The sequence below is a fragment of the Clarias gariepinus genome, chromosome 21, assembly GCF_024256425.1.
Source record: "Clarias gariepinus isolate MV-2021 ecotype Netherlands chromosome 21, CGAR_prim_01v2, whole genome shotgun sequence".
In the NCBI taxonomy this organism is placed as follows: Eukaryota; Metazoa; Chordata; class Actinopteri; order Siluriformes; family Clariidae; genus Clarias; species Clarias gariepinus.
Window position 1 is genome coordinate 2,334,867 of NC_071120.1, and position 16,627 is coordinate 2,351,493.

The window sequence follows — 16,627 nt, forward strand, 5'->3', positions numbered from 1 at the left end:
AACACAACAAATTAACCTGCACTTTACCTTTAAATAAAGGAAAAATAAATCCCAACAGATAAGTGTTTCCATTTGTCCACGCAGGCGCTGTGTGTGTGTGTGTGTGTGTGTGTGTGTGTGTGTGTGTGTGTATCTGTGTGAAGCTAAAGTAAGAGGGATTATGTGACACATGGCATGTGCGCACTAAGACAGAGCAGGGGAGACGATTACCCACAATTCTGAAGCACAAGAGAGAAAAAACATTGGCTCAGCTGTGATTATGTGACACACGGCATGCGCGCATGCGTGCTAAATGATACTCTGTATTCGTAAAACCAGGCTTGTTCATTTTTCAAGTCTGATTTAAAAAAAAATCTTTGTTCATCTTGCTTTGTTCAACACTCACAAACCGCGTTACTCACAATCCAAGGTTCCACTGTAGTCCTACAATTTGCCAGCCACATTAAACAAGCCCGCCTCTTTCTGCAAGTGGTGTAGAAATATTTAAGGTATGTTGACTCCTGCCTGCCATGTTTAACATAAAGTCACAAAGTGACAGTGAGCAAAAATATTAGCAAATCACATGAAATATTACCCTCATATCACTTTACCTCTATCATGAACTTGTGTTTGTGATGACTGTGCTTATGCAAATTGCCAGAAACCACCTTGGCATCTAAACTAATTTGCATCCCACCCATGCCCATGGAGCTATAGTGAAGTTATAACCATAGGGATTGTTGCCAGAAATGTAAACGGCAAATATACAGTAAATATTGTTTTGCTTAAGGGCACTGCATTTTTGAATGTTTATGCAGTCGTTGACTATATGTACTAAGGTAGTCTACATGTGAAACATATCATTTGGCAATTTTGCTAGGTTATTTACTGCTCGAATTGCTTTGTTTATTTAGTTTCATCTGGAGAAAAATATGTGTGCTGTAAAACTGGAATTATTGTTAAACTCAATTGAGCCAAATGTAAAAAATTTTTGTTTTTTTATTGTCTATAAACTTTTATTTTACTGTTTGTTCATTATTTTGCTCGTTGAAAAATAATATTTTGAAGAACATATTTTAAAGTACATTTTAATATACAATGATTAAATTATTGATGTATTTATACATATTAAAGTCACAGTTCTCTAAGGATTCTGTAATGTTGATGTTAATGATGATGATGATGATGATGATGAACTACAGTGACCAAGCTGATGGTGAAAGTACCGAGGTGAATGATGATGAGGAAGATGCAGAGCCACCTGATCTAAAAGAGAGTCTGAGGCAATGGGTACTTTGTTTTTTATTTTCATTCACCTTGTTTATCACCATAATGGTTACACCTATTTTCTTAGTATGTAATCATTTTATAACCAATAAAATTAATAAATACATTTCTGGAGATAGAAAAGTGTTTTCTATGGCCGATGATGAAAAGAGTCTAATTTAATTTCCAATTTCCAACTTTGCCATCACTTATTGTGCCCAAAATGGGTTAAATATCTTTTTAAAAGTCTGTGCTATTTGTTCAGAGCAGGCTCTAAGGAACTACCTTAACATCTCATCTGGTATGGCAGCTTCCTAGGGTTCACTTTCCTAAATCATTCTTACATATCTTGCTTAAATGCCATTAACAGTACTAGCACCATAAGCATTGCTAGTGCCGTTAGAGCTGTTAGCAACAATCTCAGTGTGAGAGAACAAAGATTTTAGTGTGTGTACCAGAGAGGTGACTTATTTCATTAGTCCAGAGGTTGTTTATTAATAGTTCATTATTTTTTTATAAAGTTCTGATTTTTTTTATGACAACCCACCAATTGGTTTGTCCAGCTCGTGACTTAATGGAGTACAATATTGTGGAGTCCTTGCACAACTTTCATTCTGGGAGAACATTTGTAAGTCGGATTCATTCATAAGTCTGACAAACTTATACACCTTTGACACAAATATACAATGTAAAGCATAAGAAAAAACAAACACACAGGTTTTGTACTCTTTAAAAAGGGGGGGGGGGATCCTGTGATGCAGCGGGGTCAGCTGACCGTTTTTATAGGGAACCCAGAAGGGTGGGACAATGCTAAATGGTGGTTACTGTGTGCCTAAATGGACACCATTTTTTCTCAGAGATCTTTTCCACTGTATTGTATTGAACTGTTTAGGATTATGATTATCGAGAAATTAGGATTTTCGGGACAGTTTTACAAGACAGTAATTTTTTATCATCGTGCTCTTGAACTGATTCATTAAACCCCCCACATGCACACATCTACAATATACCAGACATAACAGAACAGGACATTTTATATATTCACCAACATTATATTGTATATAATTGTACATATTGGTATATATTTACATTTACATTTGGCAAACACTCTTATCCAGAGCGACTTACATTTTTATCTCATTACACATCTGAGCAGTTGAGGGTTAAGGGCCACGCTCAAGGGCCCAACAGTGTCAACTTGGTGGTTGTGGGGTTTGAATCTGGGATCTTCCGAACCGTAGTCCAATGCCTTAACCACTGAGCTACCCCTACCTATAGTATATAGTTCATTATTGGTGCAGTGTCCTTTGTTTTCTACAGTTAATCTTTGATAATTTGATCTGGAAGCATGCTTTTATATCTAAGCAATCATATATCAAAACGAATTTCCCCACAAGAATATTAATAACAAGAGTAATGGACCTGATTATGCATTGCACAACCCAAAAATATTAATATAAAAATAATTAATACAAACTATAACCTAAAATAAAATAAATTAACCTGCACTTTACCTTTGAAAAGAATTGTGACTGGTGTTAGACGATATAAGATCAGGAGGAGGGTGTCTACAGTGTAGGCAGACTTTCACACACTAACGGAATCACTCTTCTCTGACCGAGTCTCCATCTGGTTACTGAAATCTTTTTTTTTTGCATGACTTTATCACGTGATCTTGTTAAACAGATTTTTATCTCCCGCACTGCTACAGACTATAAAAAAATGTCAGTACACACGCACAGATGTTGACTACGTATACAAGTGACGCACGTGCACTGAGACTGAGCATGGGTGACCTTTACCCACAATCCCGTGGTGTGCGCAAGATAATAATGATTGGCTCATGTGACGCTCGGCAGACAAAGTGTATACATGCTACAGTACTCTTATATCAAGACCTCACTCATTTAACAAGTTAAAATTAATTAAAAAATTTTGCTGATTTGTGATTTGTTGTTGAAAGTGTGGCACTGTGTGTTTGAGGTTGACACAATGAGTGCAGCATCCCAGTGATGAATCTGGTGTTGCATGAGACCATGTAGTTCACATAAGGTGACGTCCCTGCCTCGCTGATATGGAACATAAGTGGTACTTCCAGAGGATTGGAAAAAGGTGACATTTTGTGGTACGAACCTCAAGTTTGTGTACCATACAGTACACAAACCACCTTCTCTAGACTTATCTAACCCCATTGTGCTGTTCAAAACTCTGGTGGTTACATGATGTGGTCACGGTGACTCTGGATGCTGCTCTCTCTCTCTCTCTCTCTCGGGCACCAGCTTGAATGACTAGCAGAATAACTGCAATTACAGGTTTGTTTGTTAAACTGTCCTTAAGGTCTTAAGGTCTTAAGACTGACATTGAGGCATAAATAACTAACTATCTAATTAAACAGAAAAACAAAAACAAACTGTTCTTTTTCCATAATTCAGCACTAGTGATTTTCCAGGCTGGAAATGGAATATGTCTCATAATATGCAGCAAATTCACCAAAACTATAAATCAAATATCTGAAATAAGCTTCTTGAATTGATTTAGCTTCTTTACCAGAATAGCAAGGTTGGGCTTGATTTGATTTGTGTAATAATTAAGTCCTTTAATCTTTATTGTTTCTGAAACTGAAATCTGCAGTTAAATCTGTGGGTTTGTGAGCATAGAATAAGAGCGAAAATAAAAGAATGAAAGGTCAGATTTGAACAGCATGCGTGTTTCTCACAGTCTGAGCGAGAGAGAGAGAGAGAGAGAGAGAGAGAGGCACGGTCACTACTACAGTGCTATAGCTGTGCTTATTTCCATGCTGCTCTCCTTCCCACACTAACTGTCATTCAGAGGTTTTTATTGAGGCAGATACAGTAAGTGGAGAAAAGTAAACACACACTCAATAGATCGGTGGTGTGTATCATTTATAGAAACTGGATAGAAGCCGAGAGAGAGAGAGAGAGAGAGAGAGAGAGAGAGTTAAGTTAAACACAAAAACACATGAGACTAAAGGTTGAAAATAAGACACAACTGGAAGAAAGAGACGGACAGAGACAAAGAAAAATGGAGGAAAAGAGAAAGAGGGGAGTGTGATGTCCCTTGGGAATAGTTTTGTCCGGGTTCATTCCTCTGAGGGCCTGGAGTGAGACTGCTGCTCTCTCTGATAAGCACTGACTCTCCTGTCTCTCCTCAATCCTCCCTGTCTGTCTTCTACAGATAAGGAGACTTCTGTGCTACCTTTCCTACATTTAGACAGACAGACAAACCACACACACACACACACATTGGAATTGGATGCTTATCATTTTTATTTGCTTAGTAACTACAGAAGCCCGAAGAAACACATTCAGAACAGAAAAAAAACAAAAATCCCAAATTTCCAAAATCGTATATGACTTCAATCCTCACTGATTATTACTAATAACATCTGGAAAACATCATGATTACCCTCAAAGAGAAAACCCTCTTACAAACTCAAGTTAAGTAGCTAAGAAGAAAATGATGAAAGGTTTTAAAAGAAGCATTACAAGGCAGTTTATGCATGTTTTGTTTTTCCCATCACCTAATACCATTCTTATTCATTTTAACTGTGTTTTAAACCCCGTTAGTTCACTTGTGTTCTAGTCTAAATGCTTTGACATGAATATGTTGTCTAAATGAGATTCAGTGTGAGATAGAAGCTAAGATAGGAAACTCTGATTATGATAAATGTTAAAGAAAGTAAATAAAACTTGGCAATATTCATGGATGCATGCTGCAGATTCACTTCACACAGATTTGGTGTTTTTTATCCCTTTCTTGATCTGCACTGCTAGTTTCCACAGAGCGATGCCGTATTTCATCTTCATCTCTGGAAGAACCTTCAGACACTCGATAGCCTTCTTGTTGATCTCATCACAATCACAGAAGGCGTCAAAGGTTTCCATAATTCTGTGCACGAGATAGACATATTGGATAGTAACATTATTAATAAGCTCATGCTTGCTGACTTTCTGACATACTGGCTCAGCAACTCAGCCAACATCAACAATTCATTAATTTCAATTTAAATCATTTATTATTTTGTGTTCATGAGAGCTTCCTGAAACAGAGCACACCTACAGTATCTATTACCTAATGATCTGGCAAATCTAGTAATAGACTAGTAATAGAATAGACATGTAGCAAAAAACTACCTGTGTGGTGTAACATATTTAATGAATAAAAAACTCACGTCCATTTTGGTTGGACTTCTTTGAGCTTCATGTTTAGAATGACGTAGTGAAGCTCAGTGATAAGAATATCCAATTCAGTGATGTCTGCCAGAATCTTCATATTTTCTTCCTCCTGATTTTTTGTGAACATCTCATGAAACTGTTGGTCCTCGATCATGATGAAGGGATTCTAAAACAAAGAAGTTACACATATAAGTTCTGAAAAATTTGGTTCCATAACTGTTGTTTTCATTAGCACTTATAACTGTACTCAAAATATTGCATTACTAATTAATACCTGTTTTATAACCATCTTATACACTTATATAATGCCTTTATTAAAGTTTATACATTGCTCAAAATGATTTAAAATGCAGCCTTTATGGAAAGCGACCTAAAGTAGAATGAGAGGAAGTTAAAGCTTAATTGTACCTGATTCATCTCAATGAGCAGTGATGACTGTCTCAGTGATAACGCCTCCCACAGGGACTGAATGTGCTTCACCTGGCTGGATCTCAGCACCTAAAACAAAAGTGAAAATGTTATTAAAATACACAATTATATATTTATACACTTTTATACGGAAAACAATATAATACAACAATACATAAAACATCATAATACAATAATCTTTTTACCCTCAACATCAAGGCTTGTAAACGTTTGACTTTTTCTGTATGTTGATCTCCATTCTAACAATGTTATTCGACTAAAAGAATAATGCATTTTTTTCTTACAGAGTTAAAACAAGTATTGTCTCTAAAAGGAAAAGTAGGAATAGAGTCCTGTTGTATGGAATAACAGAAAGTAGCAGTTAGAACTATGTAGAAAAAGTGGATGCACCTGTAAGTTGAGTGTGTGTGCTCGGTCTTCCAGTTTCAGGTCTTTCTTCAGGTACATCACAAGCTTCAGCTCAGGTGAAGGAAACGACAGCTTCAGAAATCCAATAACAATGCGGAGAGTGGAGAGCGCTGCGGAAATCTCATTCAAAAACCGGAAATCATTCATTATGCAGTTCCTGTCATTGGTGTTCAAGGGCTCCTGGTGGGGGAAAAAACATAAAAAGTCATGTTTTTTGTCAGATGTCAACATATCTATTTGTACAATAATTTGTAATGTTTAGAAATGACTGCTAAGCACTTTTATTGGTAATAAATGTCTTTGTAAAACCTCATTTTATTTTCAGTGCTACAATTTTCAATGTTTTTACATTACTGTGTAAAGAAGAAACAGTACAGCTGTAAAGGAAACAAGTGGACTGAATGTCATGGAGTTCTCTGCTGATTACAGTATAATAATGAAACATTAATGCAGAGTAATGATCAGTTCATACCAACTTGTCCTGCACTTTGCTGAAAAAGGCACGCAGCGTTGTTCCTGTGTTATATTCAAATAACGGGACTGTCTATAAAAGGAGAAAATAAGATTCTTTTAAATATAAAACATCCTTCATTGAGATAATTTGGTGTAGACAATAAACTTTGTATAATTAAGCACTTTTCAACATTTTTAATCATGATCAAGTGATTAAAAATAAATAATTTGCCTAAAACAGAACATCACTAAATCTTTTACTCTGTTGTAATATTTGGCAAATATGTGTGGTTTTAATAAAAAACCACACATATTTGCCAAATATTACAACATTAACAACACAGCTATAAAAACTTTGGAGACTCCTTAAATAAATGTTAAATTAATCAACTATTAACTGTGTGCTTCTATGCTACAGTATTTCTTTTTTAGGGTATGATGGTGGTGACACTGTATGATGGTTTATATTCTGGCAAAGAAGCAACTTTATTGCAGGATAGTTGAATTTTTCACAGCATTGTGTATTATTTTCTAAAGTCTGAAAACAGCTTACAGTGACTTTGATCTTTGGTTTCTCTGCGAAGAATCGATCTATTATCTGGCTCTCCACAGTTTTAAAATTATAGTTGGTGCTCTGTTTCCCGTCCTGATACACCACATGGTCGATGTTTGAAATGGCAATAGTGAGGAAGTCTTGCTCAGGAACACAGGTGATGACATGGGAAGGCTTCAGCTCATTGACGGTTATTTCTCTTAAACACAGAAAGTATAGAAGATAGTAATAAGAAAACAAAGTCATGTAACAATAGGCCTCAATCAATCAATCAATCTATCTATCTATCTATCTATCTATCTATCTATCTATCTATCTATCTATCTATCATGTTTAGAGGCTATTCCAGGCAGGGGAAACCTGGACAAGGCGAATCTGTATGCCCTGGAGGGAACCCACCATGCCCGGGAAGAACAAGAGGGTTTTAGTGTACAGTTTAAATACTGTACATACAAATTGCACAAAAAGTCCTTACTGTCAGTCAAGGTTTATTAAATAGTACAGCTCTGAAAATCGACTGTCAATCAGAGCATATTAATACTGCTGTACTATTAAATAGTACAGAATGTCTGAAAATGAACCTCCATTGCTGTTACGCACTCCCAGTCTCAGTTACACTCCAGGTGTTATAGTATACCTGTCTGCATTAGGGTTGGTCATCTGTATGAAGTTGTTCTGCATCTGGACGAGGTACTTTGTTATAATCCGAGTGACCGAGCATTCCGTTGGAAGGAGGTCCAGTATCTTTAAGTCATCCTCATGTTTATCTTTCACCTCAGCTGGTATCTGTAAGTCTAAACAACAAATGCTTATGATACTGCAACACATCCTCATGTAATTTTTCTATCTAACTGCTAAATTTATCTTTACAGGTGTATGAAGTTTTGTTCTATTTTGCTTCACTTTTACAATATTGAAAAGAAGAATAAAAACAACTTACAATTAATTGACTTTAAATGTTTCCATAATGACTTCACAATGTCAGCACTTTTAATGAACACCAGTTGCTCGTTATCTAAAAGAGATAGATGTTTATAAAAAGGTTCACGACATCATCTTCATCAGCTTACAGTGCATACAGCTTTAACAGCTTACTACAACAGCAGAGGTACGGGATTTCAAAGTTTGCTAATAAATAAAATAAATAAATAACTTCTAGCAATTCTCATTTGAGCACTGCCACTGGCACACTGCCACCTCCTGTTTCTTTTTTCCCTCCTTCCAGACCACTCTTCCCGCACACCGGCTCCTCATTGAAAGATGATTACCACAGGTATATAAAAAGCTCAGGGTTCACCTCATTGCCCGATTATTGCGTGCTCTCTAGCCCAATTCTCTTGCATTCTTCCTTAATTGCGTTCGTGTTTCAGGTTACCTTTTGTCTCACATTTACACCTTTTGTCTTATGATTTGGACTTATTGCTGCACTAACTGGAATCACAGCTTTGAACTCTCGCTCTTGCTTTCTTGACAACGACTCAGCATCGTGACTTGGATTTGTTTCAGCATAAACTGAAATCACAGCTCCAAACTCTTGCTTCTGCTTCCTCAACCACAACTCTGTGATCCGGATCTAACACAGCACTGACTGAAACCACGGCCCCAAGCATTTATCTCCACACCTTCAACTACAGCTCAGCTGTACAAATTAAGATTCACGCTTAGAAATTCTTTCACCAGATTTTTCAATAATGCAAGTGCCCAAATGGCTAAAGGTAAAGACACATGCTCCTCATACATCAATCTCCTACTACTGGACCCATTCACTCATGGCGCTTTGAAACCCCTGACAGAAATATAAAAAATGTTATGTCTCACTTCAATGGCCTCTTTGGCTAAACTTAATGAGTAAAAAAAAAAGCAGTGTTTTTATATTTCTTTATCTGGAAGCAAATACTGTATGTAGAGCAGTTTGCATAAAATCCAAGATGACAATCCATATTTATTTGCATATGTGGCTGTTCTATACACCTCACCTGCCACATGTTCCTTCATGAAGGTGTTTATGGGCACTTTACTGTAACACTGCAGATCCAGGTTCTCAAAGTAATACATCAGTTTCTGCTGGAGGCTCAGCACTTGTGGGAGATATCGGAGATGTTGAATGTGAACATGCTGAAAACAAACAAAAAACAAACAAATAATAATGAATCTATCCAATGCATTTATTTGTTTTATCACAAACAAATGATGTGTGGTGGTCAGTTTTCCTGCAAAGGGGGTGAGCGACTGCAGGTTTTTATTACAATCAATCATGAGCCACAGCTGCATCAGCTGATCACTCATGTAATGTCTATTAAAGACCCGCTGATTTTCCTGACTCCTAACTAAATGAAAGCCAACAGTCACACCAGGAAATTTTGATTGATTCATTCATTTTTGAGGTCATTGATGATTCATTCATTCATCCATTCACTTATTTATTCATTAATTTATTAATAAAAACAATTCACCAATACTCTACTCTCTTTTCTGTTGTATGTATAGTACTTCTGTTGGTTTAAAGGTCCTACACATCATATTTTTCATTAAATGTTAATATGATCTTTAGGGTCCTAATGAAAAGTTTGTATTATACCTTAATTAAAAATTCAAAATTATTGTGTGAAAAAAACACTACTTTTACCTGGTAAAAACTAGCTCTGTTCTCAGCAACCTGTTTCAGTACATGCTAATTTAAATGCTCATGACCTCTGCTGAGCCCGCCCCCCCCAGTTCTGTGGGGCGTGTCTTCACAACACACGTGGGGTATAGCCACGGAAGTGTAGTCCAGTGCGGGCAATGCTTTGGACTGCATTACCCACAAAGCATTGCCCACAACGCAGTGCTTTGTGGGTAATGCAGTCCAAACTGGAAAACGCTGTAATATAGAGCCTGAGTCTGTTTTCTTCAGTCGATTTTGGTTTGATTTAAGTACGGAACCTACGCGGAAGTTTGTAATATCGCCTGACAACGCAGAAATTAAAAGAATGGACATGCATCGACTCGATTTGTCTTTCTCATCACTGCATGGGCATGAATTAACAGGCTGTTGCACTGCCGCGAGCAACAACAACAAAAGCGGAGAAACTTACTGAGAGAGATACGGACGCGATGTGTTTACTGATGTGTTTACATGACTTCTTAATCTTCGACAGACATCGTTATAAACCATCTAACGTGACAAAGGTAAGCATAATATAGTTTTCCGACTACGTACACAGTTTGCAACTAGACAATCACCTCAATGCATTGTTTATTATAAACGGGCGATTAGGGATTATATAGAGACGGATGTACATAGAGAAGAAGCCATAACCATGTTCTATGAGAGTATAAGTTAACTTACACTCCGCATTCATCGTGATTATTAGAAAAGGCGATCTGCAAAGAGTCATAGTAAAATAAATTACACTCACTGAGCCTGGTGAAGATGAAGCAGGAACACGAAGCGTTAGTACAGATCCATTTTTAGGAGCAGCTTCTTAGTAAAACCTGCTTTATATTGACCCGCGTTTATAAAGCAGTCTGGTGAAAAATGATTATCGCAAACATGAACGCATTTAGGTAAATCGGCGGGGACGTTAGCTTTAAAAACTAAATTCAGCCACTGCGTCCTCAGTGGCTCAGATACCTAACCCTAGGTAGGTACCCTAGGTCACTAACCCTAGGTAGTGAATGACAACTGCTGTGTTCGCTATTACACCCAACAACTGTACACAACACTCGCTTAGGCGCCATTTTGCTCCAGCGGCGAAAAACAATGGCCGACAGCTTCTTCTCACTCGGGGCGGGTCTTTGCTAAAACACCAGTGTCAATCAACTAGTGTAGGAACGACCTCTTGTGGTGTGGCGTCACAGTGACAGGCATTTGCGATTGGCCTGATTTCAGAAGGGGCATGTTATTGTAATAAATGAAAAGAAAAACACTGGGCGGCTCTTTATCATCGTAGAGTGGTTGTGTACGCACTCTCCTAACACACAGTTCAGTCCAAACAGATTAAAAAAGTGCATGTAGGCCTGTATGACCCCTTTAAATGTTCTTCATAAATAAAATTGTGACATTAAGTCTACTCATTTAGCACGGTATAAATGATATGTAAATGAATTACAATCACTACATCATAAGACTCATACACTTTTCAGGAGTTCTGAGAGAAGAGGAACATTTCTCCTTTCATCTTTCTGCTCAATCAGGTGACTGAAGCGCTGGATGGTCATCCTCTGCTCGAAGCTCCACATCAGTGGAAGGTTGAACACTCCGGAGGTGGGCAGGTCCTCCAGCGCTGGCTCCTTACTGTAGATCAATTGTGCCAAAGTATCCATGCCACTTAATTTTAGAATATTACTCTGTACCTCCAATAACTGTGCCTCAAAAGTCTTCAAAAACAAAGAAAAAAAAAAGATTAAAATACAAATATTATAAAATTGAACTCATACTGTTTATCATAAAGAGCTTATAAATAAAATCTTTCAAGCAGGTTGAGGCACACATTTATGGAGGCAGATCGGTCTCATAAATAATTCACACAAAAGATTGTCTTTTGTCTGAGACCGATCTGCCTCCATACATATAGAAAGTAAATTCCTCACAAATCTGTATTAAAAAGTGAAAATTTTACCTGAAAGAAGACCTGAAGTCTTTGGTAAATGTTCTTCTCCCATTCCTCCCGTTTTTCCTCACTGTCTGTTATCTGGATCTGAATGTTTGGCTCTGCAAGAGAACAACACAGAGTTTATCATTTTTGCCTTTTTTATTTAATAGAATTAAAAATACTTGGATTAAATGATCTTACATGAAGATATACTGTATATTTAAGATTTTAGTCCCATGATAATCATTCATGTCAGTGTTTTATTAATTATTATTATTATTATTATTATTAATAATAATATATTTTTTTTACAAAATAATAAATTAACAGATTTGGATATACGAATGTTATTATAGGACACATGGCAAAAAAAGCTGTTTCCTTTTCTAAATGTTTATGTATAAAGACAGCGGTCTATATGCTTTTAAAGATTCTGAGATGTGCTTCTACTCCAGAAAAATATAATTTAGTTTCTGGTTGTGAATCCAAGTTTTTTTTTTACTGGCGTAACAGTGTGTGCATTTGTGCCATACCATTAGGTACAGGACACTCAGTTTGGTTTACGTAAAGTGAATATAGTCTAGTTTAAACATTACGTGCGTAACTGTGTTATGCTCTGATTGACAGTCAATCTAAACGATAATAAATAGACAGTGTGGCTTCTCTTCTATTGAGTGTGGAACTGCAATTTAAAACTTCCATGATGGAGCCATAGCTTAGCAACAAAATTAGCACATGTTCAGTGTTTAAGAGTTAGCACAATGACAGTATTTTTTTTTATTATACATATTCTTTTATAAAAGTACTTTTTTTTATATATCAACCTATTGAGTGAGTGGAAAACTTGCAGGTCCTAGTCAGCATAAAAAAAAAAAAAACTTGCTCCTCTACTGAACTTCAGTTGATGAAACTGCCACCACAGTTTCCCCCTCCCTATACGATCTCCTTCAGTGTGGAGTGCAACAAGGTTGCTGATAAAGACACTTGCTAATGGCTTGATGATGTAGGGTGACATCTGATATAAGGAACCGGACAGCTACTGGACTGAGTCTCCAAAGAGGCTCTTACATGCATCAGTATCTGACGATTACACATCTAAGTACTGTATAGTCATTGAAGCAGTGAAAAAAAACACCAGCACAAGATAAATGAGCATCAAAACATCAAACAAATAGGCAGGAACTGACGGCAAGTTGACAAACACACTGGTGCCATCTTGCCCCACCCTAAAGCAGGGGAACATAGTCCATGGAGCTGTGAATGATTTGTGACCAGCCTTGGAGAGGATTAGACAATGGATTAATGCCGTTATGTGCAATTCTTATACATTAAGGAAATGATGACCAGTTTGGCACTGTTTACAAGTTTGAACAAGGTTATATGTTAAATGAAAGGATATTTCAAATTTTTTTTTTACTTCTCTGTAACAAAAATGTACTGTGACCTAAACTGAGGTACGTACTGGACTATGACTTGAAAATGATGGTACAAGCCAAACCTTGGCTTTTGCATTTTATTATATCCCTACTAGTTACAGATACTTCTGAAATACTAGTTACTAAATCTACTATTATAACTAAAGTGCTCCTGCTGTGTATCAGTCAATATATTTCCTAACTGGCACTGATGTAACAATTATTTACATTATCAGATTCATGAAAAACAGTTACATTTGAAAATATTACCAGAGGAACTTTCCAACAAGAGCTTCAGAAATAAGTGGACAGTCATCTCAGCATCTTGCTCACTCTTTCCTAAAGCTTTGGCAAGTAGTTCGATGTCCTTCCGAAGATGTTCAAGGAGATACTTCCTGACATCATGTGCTCCTTGTGGCATCACAATGAGATTCTGCACCTCCTGAACACCACACAAACATGTTAAAGTTAACTCAGTACACTACATGGTGGTAACTATTAATCACCTGGTAACTACTTTAAATATTACATTTGGATCAGGTCAAAATGATCCAACTGAAAAAAATAGGTTTAAAAATCTGAAAGTATAGGAAAATACTCCTGAACTCGCTGAGGGCATAATGTACATATAGAATTCAGAAGTACATGACTGCCTATGGAAGCTGTGAAATTTATAAAGCTCTATTTTCTGCTTAGATTTAGTCAAATGCTGCAAAACTGATATCAATGATAGTGTTTCACAATACACTCGGATAACGACCCAAAATGCATAAGGAAATACAAGGCAATGAGCAAAAATGTTCTTGAAGGGCCGAATCAGTTACCTGACCTCAACCCAATAGAGCTGCTTTTCACTTACTGAAGACTGAAAGACTCAAAAACAATCAGCAGCTAAAGGCAGCTGCATTAAAGGCCTGGCAAAGCATCTTAAGGGAGGAAACTCAGCAGTTGATGACGTTCATTCGCTCCAGATGTCATCAAGTGCAATTTATTCGGATCTAAGTATTACACCTACTTTTAATATTTACTATTACTTTGGTTGTCCACTTTGTGGAGCTTTTTACAAATTACTGTAATTTCAAAACGGTTATTACAATATTTTTGTTAAACCCATTGAATTAAATCTGAAAGTCTATACTTCAATTATATATTGTTTTTTTTTTATTTCAAATTAATAAAAAATAATATGAAAACTGTGTAATTCTAAAATACTTAGAATCCTATTGTATTCAAATAAATTTTATCGTTTCAAAAAAAAAAAGAAGCAAGAAGTAAGCAATGGCACATTTATAAAGATATATTTATGCTCCATTTTGTCATTTAATACCAACAAAAGTAGAAAAGTTTGTGTAGTATGTTTAATAATCCCTCACTGTGATTACCTGAAAGCTACCTTATTATTTCCTTATAATTATAATAATCATAATGCTACAGTTTGTGCTGTTGTGACTGCTGACCTAGAAGTAGCTATACTGTATGAACACTTTTAAATATAGCATTTGAAACACACACACACACACACACACACACACACACACACACACACACACACACATTGAAAATTAAAAGTTCAGCAAAAAAAAACTTAACATACCTCAGTGTGTTCACTGGTACCCCAGAGCATAGAGGAGTGGATTAAAGCTCGCACCATGTGAAGGTTAGCACCATAAAGACTCCTCTTTCCATCCTGCTCCTTGCGATTGTTGGGGTCACCAAGGTTGTGACCTCTTCCGCTACCCTGTGCATCACTTATTTAAACAAACAAGAACTTGTAACTAACCTATGACACTATTATTAAAATCACCTAAACCATAGCAGTGTATTTTCTGTCTTTGTCATTATCTCAACATTTTAAAAGTAGTGTCAAACACCTGTAGACTGCTTCCACAAATCATTTAAAACATGCAAGGGGTTAAATGTACAGATATCAGACTAATGAAAATAATAATGAAAAAGGTATTACTGAGAATATGTGCAAAATATGATAAATATACTGTAAACAGGGCCTTGTCAAGTCTAAATCTAAGTTCAAAGATCTAAATCCAATGTTTTACATCATATTAATGTAAACTCCCATAATCAGAACTTGAGTAAAAAAATTACTTAGACAATAAGTGAAAATATGGTATACTGTGCACAGTTTGGTATTAAGTTTAACAAAGTTTTTTTATTCATACAGTCGCACAAACACTTACTTAAACTCTGTAAAACCTTCTACTGGGACGTATCCTTCACCACCAACTTCATTGCCACAGCTTGCACACTTTGATTTTTCATTTGGTCTACCACACTGGGTTAAACACATACACATTTTATAGTGTTAGTACTGTATAGCTTGAACATGAGCAAAATCAAAAGCATTATTTGATGAAATGGATACTTACATTACCAATCAAAACAGGTTCCCCACACCCACACACTAGAGAGAAAGTATTAAAAATATAATTTACAAAAAGAATTTATGAAGAGCAGTGAGTAAGGGTTAAATGAGCAGCAGTGTCGTGCCAACAACAGGCCATCACAAACTAACAAACCTGGCACAACACTTCACCACCACACGAACAATTACCCAAGTATTAATTACACCCTGCTGTTCCACACTCAAATCCTATATATACAGTCTTTGAACTTTTCCACTTTGCAAGGTAATGCCTGGTGTGCAATACCTGAATTTACAAGCCTTGCAGTTTTTCTATTCTCAAGTCAGCAAGAAAGTATTTTGGACTTGCCCTTAATACCCCTTTTTGCCACACAGTTTGACTGTTTGCATGTGCCAGGTGGCATTAAAAACTTTACTTTGCCACCACTGTAGATGCAGCAGGAGACATAAATCCAGTGTAACAACCAGATTTGCATCAGGCATTTCTATTGTTTCTGTATATTTTTAAGGGTTATGGAAGAGATACAAAATTATCTGTTAATGTGGCTTAGGCAAAGTGCATTCAGAAGTTATATTGAGTTCATTAAGTTTAAAATTCTTTCACTGAATAATGTCTTATGTACGGAATGTAGCGGTGTTATTATATTGTGAGTCTCCCTCCACATTGTCACCTGTGGTGGTGCGTAAGGAGTTGAGGGGGCGGAGCCAAGGAAAAGAGAAAAAAAAAAGGAAAAGACTTCAACAGTCTTATACTGAAAGAGAACAGACTTTTGTTTTGAAATACTTTTATTTTTCTTGTTGATTCTGCTTAAAAAACACTAAAAGGTGCACATTTCATGTTTGGTATAAGTTGGACTAACAATGTTTGTATGCTAATATCTGTTTCTTTGTCTTACCGGTTCCTGGAGTTGACTAGTGGGAGGGGCCGCGAACAGGCAGTAAAATATATGTCCTCCTGAAGGGGTGGCTTTGGG

At 36.5% G+C, this 16,627-nt stretch overlaps 1 protein-coding gene across 1 annotated transcript in view; it reads right to left on the bottom strand.

Moving 5' to 3' along the window:
• Nucleotides 1–4,514: 4,514 nt before the first annotated feature.
• The window catches only part of LOC128509711 (E3 ubiquitin-protein ligase rnf213-alpha-like), a 101,799-nt gene continuing 89,686 nt past the window's right edge, over nucleotides 4,515–16,627 (bottom strand). Inside the window, exons 50-64 of the mRNA XM_053481544.1 lie at nucleotides 15,658–15,692; nucleotides 15,469–15,563; nucleotides 14,868–15,021; nucleotides 13,544–13,715; nucleotides 11,886–11,977; nucleotides 11,401–11,643; nucleotides 9,261–9,399; nucleotides 8,225–8,299; nucleotides 7,922–8,078; nucleotides 7,285–7,483; nucleotides 6,751–6,822; nucleotides 6,261–6,458; nucleotides 5,850–5,939; nucleotides 5,438–5,607; nucleotides 4,515–5,154 (exon numbers count right to left, since the gene is read on the bottom strand). Coding sequence (XP_053337519.1) covers nucleotides 4,992–5,154; nucleotides 5,438–5,607; nucleotides 5,850–5,939; nucleotides 6,261–6,458; nucleotides 6,751–6,822; nucleotides 7,285–7,483; nucleotides 7,922–8,078; nucleotides 8,225–8,299; nucleotides 9,261–9,399; nucleotides 11,401–11,643; nucleotides 11,886–11,977; nucleotides 13,544–13,715; nucleotides 14,868–15,021; nucleotides 15,469–15,563; nucleotides 15,658–15,692 — 2,054 coding nt within the window. The 3' untranslated portion in view covers nucleotides 4,515–4,991. The remainder of the gene's footprint in view (nucleotides 5,155–5,437; nucleotides 5,608–5,849; nucleotides 5,940–6,260; nucleotides 6,459–6,750; nucleotides 6,823–7,284; nucleotides 7,484–7,921; nucleotides 8,079–8,224; nucleotides 8,300–9,260; nucleotides 9,400–11,400; nucleotides 11,644–11,885; nucleotides 11,978–13,543; nucleotides 13,716–14,867; nucleotides 15,022–15,468; nucleotides 15,564–15,657; nucleotides 15,693–16,627) is intronic.